General features: G+C 36.5%; 2 protein-coding genes across 5 annotated transcripts in view; one reads left to right on the top strand and one right to left on the bottom strand.

Moving 5' to 3' along the window:
• The window catches only part of SMAP1 (small ArfGAP 1), a 125,744-nt gene extending 119,551 nt beyond the window's left edge, over nucleotides 1–6,193 (top strand). For all 3 annotated transcript variants that reach the window (XM_023531205.1, XM_011361174.2, XM_011361175.2), the window contains 3 exons: nucleotides 1,726–1,897; nucleotides 2,789–3,096; nucleotides 5,236–6,193. In XM_023531205.1, the coding sequence (XP_023386973.1) occupies nucleotides 1,726–1,897; nucleotides 2,789–3,096; nucleotides 5,236–5,370 (615 nt within the window). In that variant the 3' untranslated portion in view covers nucleotides 5,371–6,193. The remainder of the gene's footprint in view (nucleotides 1–1,725; nucleotides 1,898–2,788; nucleotides 3,097–5,235) is intronic.
• Nucleotides 6,194–6,560: 367 nt separating this feature from the next.
• Nucleotides 6,561–12,254, bottom strand: part of B3GAT2 (beta-1,3-glucuronyltransferase 2) — a 60,475-nt gene continuing 54,781 nt past the window's right edge. For both annotated transcript variants that reach the window (XM_011361176.2, XM_011361177.2), the window contains exons 3-4: nucleotides 6,826–6,974; nucleotides 6,561–6,743 (exon numbers count right to left, since the gene is read on the bottom strand). In XM_011361176.2, the coding sequence (XP_011359478.1) occupies nucleotides 6,657–6,743; nucleotides 6,826–6,974 (236 nt within the window). In that variant the 3' untranslated portion in view covers nucleotides 6,561–6,656. The remainder of the gene's footprint in view (nucleotides 6,744–6,825; nucleotides 6,975–12,254) is intronic.

Here is a 12,254-nt window from a genome sequence, read left to right as displayed (position 1 = left end):
TGTTTGAACATGGGTTTTGAACCAAAATAGTGCCAATTTTATTGAGCCCTGTAACATATCTGAATTCTTTCATCTAAACATCATGTAAAGATTAAAATCCAGACATGTTTTCAAAATAATGTCTTTGAAAACGGGAAGGGAAGGTAGGTTAAAATGCACATTTTATGCATACACTATACTCTAATTTTGGTGGATTTTTATTACGTGAAATTGATTGGACACCAATAGGACGAGTATGAGACTACAGTAATAGCTTTCCCAACCATGTTGAATTTTCTTGTAGTTATATCTCTTCTACAGAGAACAGACCTCAGAGGTTTTGAGCAAGTTCTTGGACTGAAGAGAAACTAAACCACTTAGTGAGGTGGTTGCTTCGTTATCTAACAGCATTAACAATAAATACTGTGTGCTTAACTCTGCCATTGTATAAAACACTTCTTGTAGATATAAAGTATAAGGTGGGTAATCTTATCCTCATTTTATAGAAGAAAGACAGTGAAGAGGTTACGTGAATGTCTAAGGGCCCACACTATAGTAAATAGTGACTCCAGAGCCCGCGCTTGTAGCCTCTGTAATCTGTTTCTTCATTGGTAGTTCAGATATATTTTATCCAAGTGCATTGTTATATTTGACATTCCATCATGTCCAGTTTTACACATTTCAGATCTTTTGCAAAATTAAGTGGCTTTATTAAAATTCTTAATTTAATTCATAATAGATTCAAAATATTGTTCTGGTTTGTGAGTACAATACTTGGATGGTAATTTATTGCAAGACATTTTAGCAAAGTGTTAATGTTTGAAATTTTTAAAAGTTCAAGGTAGATTATATACATGATCTTTAATTATTTTCTACTCACCTTATTCTACAGTTTGAGAAGACTCTTATCCAGTTTTTACTGTCTTCATAGAATTCTTTGAAACTCATATCTAAAACAATTCCACATAAACAATTGTGAATGTGATTGAATATTTAATGACCACAGAGATCGTTAATCAGTTATGATTGTGTAATACTATCTGTGTGCAAGATAGAGGAAATTAAGTGAAAATTGTTTGTTTTATATTAAATATCAATGTTTATTTCAATTTGCATACATTTGCCCCTTGTTCAGAAGTGGAATACAAGACATGGTTGAGAGTATAGGTGGTTGAAATTTTGCTGTACTTCATTTCTGGTAGACTAAAAGCATTCTAAGGTTGTGGTTACAACTGATCTAGATTAGGTTTATAAGAATATTACAATGCAGCTTTTGGAAAACAAAATATTTTCTTTAAAGACAAAAACAGCCTTTGCAGGACCTTCTTACAGTCTGCTGTAGTTAGAAATGCTCTTTATTCCAAGAGATACCAGTAGTTGCTGAGACACACCTGAGCATTTCCCAGGAATGGTGGTCCTCAGACAGCAGCCACATACCCAACCTGTTGTTGAACCCTTGTGTTCAGGATGTGATGGGCAAAATCTCAGCATCAGCCTAGCAGGTGAATACAATTTATTATGATAGAGCTTCAGTCTACCTCTTCTACAGTAACAAATTCAAGATAGGAAGCATTGTACCTTTATCCCAGGTGTTTTTGTGTGGGCTTGTGAATGATCCTCTTTAATGTCACCATTTTACCTTCTACAGTTAATTTCTGTCTAATTTCATAACTTCATTTGGAGTTTAATGGATGGGCCATGTTTTAGTATGCAGAATTTGATAACATGTTTTGGTGTTTGTCTCAGGGGACGTCCTCTGTACCAGCAGCTGCGACTCTGTCTACAGTAACATCTGGGGATCTGGATCTGTTCACTGAGCCAACTACAAAGTCAGAAGAGGTAGCAAAGAAACAACTCTCCAAAGACTCCATCTTATCTCTGTACGGTGCAGGAACCATTCAACAGCAGAGTACTCCTGGTAATTCATTTTGAAATCTGTTTTCAGTGAATTGCAATGTCATTACTAGAAGTATATCCTTTGTGCTTATAATATGAATTATATTTCTCCCCTTTTTTATATGAAAAGGGTGCTTTTGTTGCAGTTTACACAACTACAAACTGACATGAATGAAGCATTAGAATTAAAAAGCAGATATAGGATTCACAAAACTTTATTCATTTAGAATTAACAAGGTGTTCACATATCACTTAATATTGTTTTACAGGCTTATAGAACATAGTTTTGAAGTTATTTAAATTTGATTTGCATGAAGTTTATAACTGTACAGCATATTTTCTCTGCAGGTAAACAATACACAGTCTGAATTATCACATGAATTCCAAAAATGGTTTGAGGTTTTTAAAATAATTATAATGAAATACTAGCACAGTAAGATTTATTGTTTACATAGTTTTAATCTGTCTGATCATTTCCCTTAAAATAATGAGCTTCATCTCACACATGAGCTGAAATTATGACATCCCAGCTGCTTCCATTAAAGCTGTACATAGTGAACTCTCACCTGTGTGTTTGGGACTGTGCAAGTCAGCAGAAACAGCACGTAATCTCATGCTACATAGTTCGGTCTTCACAATGGATATTTTATGTAGCTATTACAAGATTTATTTACTCTAATTAAGATTGCTCAGGTTCATAACTGATTTGTGTGCATGCATTCTGGAAGTAACCAGCTCTGAGATTGTAGGTGTGAGTTGGTCTGAGCAGTAGGAGCAGCCAGACGAGAATTAAATTTTTACTATGGGTAGTCCAGAAAGCCGGTAATCCTTTTTCTGTGGTTGTAGAGGTGAGTGCAGCTATAAACAAGTCATTCTCTTAGTTCATTTTCTTTTCATGCTTCTTATGATGCAGGTGTGTTTATGGGACCCACAAATATACCATTTACCTCACAAGCCCCGACTGCATTTCAAGGTTTTCCATCAGTGGGTGTACCTGTGCCTGCAGCTCCTGGCCTTATGGGAAATGTGATGGGACAGAGTGCAAGCATGATGGTCGGTATGCCCATGCCCAACGGGTTTATGGGAAATGCACAAACTGGTGTGATGCCACTGCCTCAAAATGTGATTGGCCCCCAAGGAGGAATGGTAGGACAGATGGGTGCAACCCAGAGTAAATTTGGCCTGCCGCAAGCCCAACAGCCCCAGTGGAATCTCTCGCAGGTAGGGGTTATTTACTCTCCACTTTACTAAAAATCATTTATTTTCTAAATCGTTTTAATTTGTATTTAAATTTGGCAGAATTGAGTAGGGATAATGTTGTATAAGGTCAAAATTGTCTATCATGAAATTATATCAAATAGAAAAATTAAGCTATCATTTTCTCTAGATTTATTCTGTAAAGAAATGTTAAGCATTTAAATTTCAGATTATAAATACTATAATGGTGAACATCCCTAATCTGTTTGTAATAGCTAGAAATTATCTTGGGTGTCTTAGGAGATTCCTTCTGCCACATTTGAAACTGGCAGCAAGTTTAAGCCAGCTCACTGGCGGAGTGTTGTTTTATAGTCCACTTAGACCAGGCAACTTGTCTTCACTAATTGTTTTGTAACGTTCACAAATTGGATAAAAATCCAGTACCATATACTCAAAGCACTGTTTTGTGAGGCTGTTCTCTGTGTCCTATGGCTACTGCCCATGATTAAAAAAAAAAAATCTTTCAAAAACCTTTGTAAAGTTTGTACTTATCTTATAAATACGACTATGTTAAAAAGACTACCCACTAGTTCAAGAATTCCCATAAGATAGGAACAAGTCCATATGTCTCAGATATCCCTTCATATTATAAAAATTCTATTTCTAAGTTAGTTTAGAGCCGAAAGATGACATTTTAGTTTGCCTCTTTCAAATCCATTTCTATTTTAGATGTGCTGTTCTGACTTTTTTATGGCTTCATAGAAAGGCCCTTAGAATTGGGTTCATGGTCCTGCTCCTCTTCCCTTTACATCTCCTATTTGATGTTCCTCTAACATTTGGTGATCTTGGCTTTTCTGTTCTGGATAGCTCTTTTACCTTGAGAGCATTCAAAGAATAGTCTGTAATGATTTCTAACTAACTTTAGCAAAATCACTATATGTCTCATGTTTGCTCCAAGTTTTTACTGTCACTATTTAAAGGAATAACTCTATAACATTGGTCTCTACTCTCTGGGAATCTCAAAAACATTAAGTACCAGATGGCATTAACAGCTTTTGTGAGTTGATATGCTGAAGCACACCCAACTCAGGTTAAGGTGCTAGATGGACCAGTCAGGAGTTAATGCTGGTCCTTACTTCTAGGCATGCTGATGCTGTTCTCCAGCACTCCCTCAATAGGATCTATTGGCCAGTGACAGGTGGTTAAACTATCCTTTAGTAGGTATCAGAAGTGATCTGCTCCTGCAGATGCTTACGTTTCATCAGTGATATGATTAACATCATTGTCTTTGAAAAATGAATGAACTTTATTAAGAATACAATCCAACCCTGAGCATAGCTTTTGAATCTACTCTGTACTTTGTGGTAAATCCTCTTGCCTTTTCATCACCTGTCATCAGTCTTAGAGGTATGAGAACTACAGGAAAAGGGTTAAGATGCTTATATACATGTATTATTCCAGTCTGGAGGGAAAAAGCATTTATCTTATACCTTAGATCATACAATAAAATTAATTTTGGATGTTTATGTGGTTAGCTAAGCAAAAGAAATATGTATGCTTTATGACTTTTAATATTTAGAAAGTACATATGGCCATTTAAGACTTTAATAAAGGCAGAATAGCAGCTATTATGCACAATTCATAATTTTTGAGTATTTATACTTTCTAAAATTTCCTTAGTCTTTAGTAGTTAAAGCACTATAAATAGTCGAAAATTAGAATATACTCATATAGTTGGAAGTTAAAATAGTGGACTCATCATATACCTAAATTAGAATTCAAAGATTGCTGTGGTACTTTTTTTTCTGTTTGGGGGATAAGAAATTGAGTCTAGAATATAAATATGATTGAGATCACTTCATGAACAGTGCTACAAAGTAGAAGGAAACAAAGAACAAGAAGAGAACAGAGTAGCTTCAGAGTTTGCTTTCTGAAGAGAAATAATTATATGGTGGTCTGCTTTTACCCCAGGGCTTTGACTGATTTTCTCATTGATAAAAAATACTACTTATAGTAATTGCTATGAAACCTCAGTATCTCTTTGAATCACTTCAAAAAGGCAGCTAATAAAACAGGGTAACTATTAAAAATGTCTAACTGTGGTTACAGGAAAAAATTAAGAGCTTAAACTAAGCCTTTTATATATATTCATATGTTTCACAGATGAATCAGCAAATGGCTGGCGTGAGTATCAGCAGTGCGAACCCCACGGTGGGTTTTGGCCAGGCCCCCAGCACAGCAGCAGGATGGCCCGGAAGCGCCTCGGGTCAGACTCTCAGCACACAGCTGTGGAAGTGAACACTGCACTGCAAGTTTCATCCAGAACTACCACCTGACATTCCTTGCTAAAATGCATCTAGTTCCCCTGTTTGTTCATGTACATAATTTTTTTTTCCCCATTTGTTCATATTAAGAATTATCTGATTGACCGTGTTGGTCTGTGCTGATTAAATCTAATGTGGTGAAAAACAGGTTGAAAAACCATTTTATGTCCAGGGCAGCTTTGCTCATATTTCCCATGACTTCCTAAGCCACATTATTTGAGAAGCTGCTCAGTCAACTTGCATAATCAGTTTTACTCTCAGTAAAATTATAGGTCTAATGTTTGCATATAAGGGAAATAGTTATCATGTTAGTAATACCTCTAACAGTATAAACCCCATCCTCAAATTAGCCAGTAATCCCGTAGGAAGGTACTGTATGATCAAATGTTTTAATCATATAAATAGAATGTAAATGTATCACTGAGCACTGTTTTCTAGTGTATCAAAATTCTTTTATTTCATCGTTCACTTCACTGTGCTGTTGTTATGATGTGCTTAACAGGGAACGTGGTTAGTGAAAGGAATATAAACCTGGATGTTACTATAAAATTTAGCTTAACAGATATTTAAAGAATTCAAATTCTATCTGCCTCTTGTAATTTGGATCTCTTCTTATGTACATAGTGCTAACATGAAGACCTTTCTCTGCACTATATGCAAACAGGGTAACTAAATAAACAAAGCCACTTTCAATCCTTGAAGGTATATCCAGGTTTATGACGGTAATTGTGTTTACATTTTATGGTGCCTAGTATTGACAAAATGTTCTATCCCTATATTAAACAGATGAATCCACAGCCCTTTTTTTTGTGGGTTTTATTTCCTACAATGTATACTGCCACCACCTTACAAAAATTACTTAACGTTGCAAAGTTAAGAATCGGGGACATTTAGTTGACAAAATACCTGTCATCTGTTTCTAAAACCTGTTCAGTTCTGCCAATTATAAGACCAAATGGGAAAAAAAAAAAAGTATATGAGATACTCAGAATGGTACATTGCAGTGTCATTAGCTGTACTGTACAAAGATCTTCCAGTTTAGTTGTGGAGAAAACATGCAGAACAAATGAAGACAAAAACATTTCATATCATCATCCAGCTAGTTTGTTAACTGACAAGCTCTGTTTAAATAGATGTCCATCAGATGTCAATAAAGGCTGTTGTACTGAAGTAAAATGAACAGTACCTGAATGGTCTGCAGCCTAACCTCCAAACGTCCATGTCCTCCGGCCAGGCAAACTGCACCGCTGCTGCTTCTGCTTACACCTCGATCTTCACTGTGTCAAGGTGGTACTTTGGCTCATTGGCTAGATTAACCTTCTCTGTCCGAGTGTGCCACACAAGAACCTAAAGGGGAGGGAAATCTTTTGGGTAGCCAGACCATTAACTCTGACACTCAATGAGATCAAGCATTATAAGTGAAACATACCTTGGTGCAGTTATTTGCTTTTGGTTCTAGTTCTTCAACTGTCGTTATCTGTTTTAGAAAGTCAGATTCTTGCATCCCTGGCTGGGATCCACGGCGCTTAAATACAGCTTTTGGATTGGACAAGATGACTTGAAGGCTTACAGCAAACCCTTTGTGAGAAGTTAAAAAAAAACTAAAGTAAAATATTGGTGTACTTCTCATTTTTCTCCATAATTTTGGTCACATCAAAAACAATTTTTTATATGCTTACTATGTGCCAGGTCTTGGTTTACAAAGTTGAATAGGAACATTACCTGACCAGCCTCAAAAAGAAAACCAATCATTATAGTGTAGTGTATTCAGTGCCATGGCAGAAGTGTGTGCACAGCGGGGAGGGAGGCATCTGCCTTATAAAGTCTGGTCTGTTAATAATAAAGGGTGAATTCTGTAAGCTGCTGTTTCACAGAGGTAATCATACCCCCAACCCCCTACATTTGACACTCTGGGAACAACTAAGACTTAAATGTAGCTGAAGAGCGTACAGACTTACCCTGACTCTCCTTAAGGTATGTGAGAGCCTGCCCATTTTGCCTGTACTTTAACATCTTTTTGTATGCTTTATCAAAACCTGCTCTTGATTCTACTTTGAGTTCAGAAGACTAAGGACTAGAAGTCAGCTAGTACATGAATAAAAATAATCATTTGGTTTAAATTTCCAATTTGGTTCAGTGAAGATACCAGGCCATTTAATAAATTTGTATTTTACTTTTCAAGGAAACAAATTAGTGTCCGTTTCCTTCAACAGTTTGGTCATATGAAAACTCATTACTATTTAATCTGTAGTTAAAGGCTTAGTCATTAAACATTCTACAAGCCATTTCAGCAAATAATTGTTACAACCTTTGGAATTGAAAGTCTGAAGCCCTGGACCACTGCTCTTAATGGTTAAGCAGACACTGTAAAGTTAGGCACCCTCCCAGAGTTAAAGCTGCGAAGACCAATCCCCAGGAACATAGCAAATTTTGCCCTTTTCTACATTAACTGATTTCTGCTGCTTTTTGCAAAAGTACAGTTAGTAAAGTTAAGTATCATGTGATACCAGGCAGGAATGGGCGAGCTGTGAGAAAGCCACAACTGTGTTCTCGTAACATTCTGATGCTGGGCCCAGTATCTTCCACTAATCCTAGAGGAAGGCAGCACATTCCAGAACACTGAATCTGGAATTAGAAGCCTTTTGTTCTTGCCTGGGTCGAGCCACTTAACCTTTCTTGATTCTGAAACTTCCCTATTGCCTCATCTGCAAGGGGTGTGATACCTTCTCAACTCTATGTCTGATGTAACATTAGTGAATGGAAAGACTCCACTAACTGCAAAGCACTTTTCAAAAAATACAGTATATAAGTAAAAATGCCATTATAAGTGTTATTATGAGGGATAGGTGGTATTAGCCACCATTTATGACCAGAAAATAGTATTGACGGGAAAAGGGTTTGTGAAAGTTCTGGGTGGCAGAACCAGGCCACCTGCATTTCCCACCACTTTGCTAACAAGTCTGAAGCCTCCTCAGACGTACCTAGAACAGACACAGGCCTCCTCAACAAAAAGCCAAAGGTTCAAATTAACAAAAAAAAAGGTGACTTTTCTAATTAGTCAACTCAGATTTTAGTATTAGATTCCTCGCTGTTTTCCATGTGCTTATAAATAAGCTTCATCCTTTCTTAGCTGAGAAATCTGCCCTTCTCAACCACACTGAAACTGCTGGTATATTTCTCACGTGGCTTCAAGGTACTGATTGTATTTCCCCATTCTAATAAAAATATGGCACCCAAATTGTGCAGAAGTCATTCTGAAAATGATATGAAGCCACTTTGATCTAATTTCCTTCATGTTCCCCTAAGACTTTAACAGTCATCATCATGACCACTCAAGGATTCAGATTAAGAGTATTGCTTTCCTTGGCTTAGGAATGTCCTAGCTCTTAGAGCAGTCATATGGCAAAATCTATAATTTAAAGCAAAGCTGACAGCCAGTTGTGAAGCTAATCATGGTTTGCTACAAGGTCCCTTTCTGGCCTCACTAGAGAATGGGGTGCACTTGGAAGGCCAGTACCCCAAAGAGATTTCAGTGGGTGGCTCACCATAGCAGCAAAGAAGTTTTCTAATAAAAAGGGGAGGGGGCCAGTTCACATGTGCTTCACTGTTACTTCCATTTTCTTCGCTATGCCCCAGCCATACCCCAGCTCAGTGAGCTCTTGAGGCAAATCATAGCCTGCAGGAAGGAACCACATGCTAACTAGGCCAAGCCCTGGGGTGCCCTGGGGAATCATCTGACCTGTTGTGAGGCCTAGGAGTTAGAGTTCTCCCTCTGAAAGTGGGACAAGGAGATTTTGGCTCTTAACCATGTATATCGGGTTTTCTTCATTTCCAAGTATTTATTCCTCAAGGATTACATACACTCTTCTCTTCCTTTTTTAGTGAAATTAATTTAGCTTTAAAGATGTTTGCAATGACTTTTGAGATACAGGGAAGAGAAGCCTTACAAAAATCATAGGAGTAAAACTGCCCCGGTCTATTGTGTAAAAAAATAAAATGCAAGTAAAAACTGGTTCTCCACTGTGAACACAGGATTTCCTTCCTGACTTCTTTAAGTAAAGTAGGGTCGGGTAGGGATATATTCCCTCCCAGTCAGGGAAAGAGTCTGCCTCAATATATGCTTATTGATTAATGAGTAGAAACAACATTTGTAAGACATTCAAAGTTCAACAAGCCATTTCCACTTGGGGACAAGGAGCAACAAGGGCTGGGTTTTCCCTACTGTCTTAACTAAAAAGCAGACAAAACATTTGAAATGATGGTTTCTAGACATTGGAAAAGAGGCACTCAGAACAAGATCTCTGAAAAAAGAAAAACATGAGCCCCACCTTCCAGCCAAAAGCAAGTCGGCAGGCTACAACCTAGAGGTAGCTACAACCTAGAGTGGGGAACTCCCAGCTCCGCGGTCTCCTTGGGCATAGGAAACAGAATTAAGAATTCAAATTTAGAAAGGCCAAGACTACAAGAATTTGCAGGGCAGAGCGACGAGCTCTGGTGGTCTGTAGAGGGCTCTAATCAAGGCCAACTGAGTCTGATCAGCAAATGCTTGTGAAACTACCCAATGCCCAGGAAAGAACCACTGGAAAGAAGCAGATGGATCCAGTATTGAAGCTTTTACTCAGAGCTGGGAATAGATCACATTCCCACCAGCCAGAGTGGAACTGGTAATAGTTGGGGCATCTGGAAGAGTAGTTGGAAGGTTAGTGGGATCAAATTTGCCCTAAGCTAAAGGCTGAGCTGGTTCTGCCTAACAAACTTTGAAAGCAAGCCTGGAAAGGATCAAAATGTTTCCAAGTAACTTAGCTGTAGACCAGAAAAAAGCTTTTATACATGTGTGTGTGTATATATATATACACACATACACCCATATATGTATGTTTATGTGTGTATATGTGTATATAATGTATGTTATACATACTTTATATATAAATATAATTAATATAAATTATATTTTTTCTGGTACTTTTACATAAAATTCAAAATGGCTGAGACACAAAAATTACCAGATGTACAAAGAATCAGGAAAATACAATCCCATAATAAAAAGAAAAATCAGTCAACAGAAATGAAGACAGAAATGGCACAATTGCTACAATTACAGCAAATGGATATTAAAACATTATAAATATACTTCATAAGTTTGAAAAAGTAGGGGAAAAATTAAGTATGCTAAGTAGAGAAATGGAAGGTATAAAAAAGACCCAAATGTGATCTCATTGTGATGAAAAATACAGCGTCTATGATGAAAAATACTGGCTGGGATAAATAAGACGTTACAGAATAAAAAATGAGTAAACTTGAAGACATAACAATCAAAATTACTAGAAACACCAAAAGCAAACACACACACAAGAATCACAGAAAGGAAAGGAATTTCAGGTAAGAGAGGGGGAGAAAAAATGTTTGAAGAAATAACAACTGAAACAGGCTATAGAAGACTTAACACGATCAACTAATTTGACCTGACATTTATAGAACACACCACCCAAAAATGGCTGAATACACAATTGTTTCAAGTATATGTAGGACATTATCAAGATAGGGCATAGGCTGGACCATGAAACAAGTCTCAATAAATTTTAAAGAATGCAAATTGTACAAAGTGTGAAAATACCCAAGGCCCCAAAGTATTGTGAAACTACCACAATGGAATTAACATAGGAATCAATAATATAAAGATAGCTGGAAAATCTCCTAATGTTTGGAAACTAGACAATTCTAAATTAAATATGCATCAAAGAAAAAATCAAAAGGAAATGAAAACAAGACAAAAATTTGTGGGCGGCAACTAAAGTAGTACTTAGATGTAAAGTTAATATTTTTAAAAAGCACTGAACACTTATTAGATAAGAAAGGTCTTAATGACATATGTTCTCACCTTTATATACTAGAAGAGTAACTGAAACCCAAAGTGAATAGAAAAAAGGTACTAATAAATGTAAGAGCCATTATCACTGAAATAGAAAGTACTGAAATAGAAATAGAAAAAAATAGAGATCAGTGAAATCAAAACCATGTCATTTGAAAAAAAAAGGGTCAATAAAATTGATAAATATCTACCCATAGACACTAATTACCAATACCAGGAATGAGAGAGAAGTATATAGTGCATATTCTACAGACATTAAAATGATAATAAAGGAGTATTATGAACAACTTCATGGCAATAAATTTAACGACGTAGATAAAAGTGGACAAATTGCTTTTGAATTTGAAACACACAAGCTATCAAAGCTTTCTCATGAAGAAACATAATCTGAATAGCTCCAATAAACTATCAATAAATTTATAGTTTAAAATCTTCCCATCAAAAACACAAATGCTTGTGAAACTACACAATGCCCAGGAAAGAACCACCTGCCCACCCACCTCCCACCCTAAACTTTCCAGGCCCAGAAAGTTTTACTGGTAACTTCTACTAAATGTTTAAGAAAGAAAGAACGAAAAATTTCCGGAAAGTAGAAAAGGAAGAAACACTTTTCAAATTCTGTGAGGCCAGCATTACCGATACCAAAACCAGACAGAAACATTACAAGAAAATTACAAACCAACAATTCTCATGAACACAGAAAAATTCTTAATCCAACAATAAAAAAGGCAATAAGTCATGACCAAGTGAGGTTTATCCCAAGACTGCAGTGTTGGTTTAATATTTCAGTATCAATCAAGGTAACTCACCAAAATAAAAGACTAAAAAAGAAATTTAATTATTTCAATAGATGGAGGAAATGCACTTGACAAAATCCAACTAAAAAAGCCTCTCAACAAACTAATAGAAGTGATCTTCCCTCAGCTTGATCATGAACCCAAACCTTTTGCCAACATTATACTTAATGGTGAAAGACAGTGTTAAACCCC

This window comes from Pteropus vampyrus, unplaced genomic scaffold (genome assembly GCF_000151845.1).
Source record: "Pteropus vampyrus isolate Shadow unplaced genomic scaffold, Pvam_2.0 Scaffold64, whole genome shotgun sequence".
In the NCBI taxonomy this organism is placed as follows: Eukaryota; Metazoa; Chordata; class Mammalia; order Chiroptera; family Pteropodidae; genus Pteropus; species Pteropus vampyrus.
This window is presented reverse-complemented; position numbering and strand designations above follow the sequence as displayed.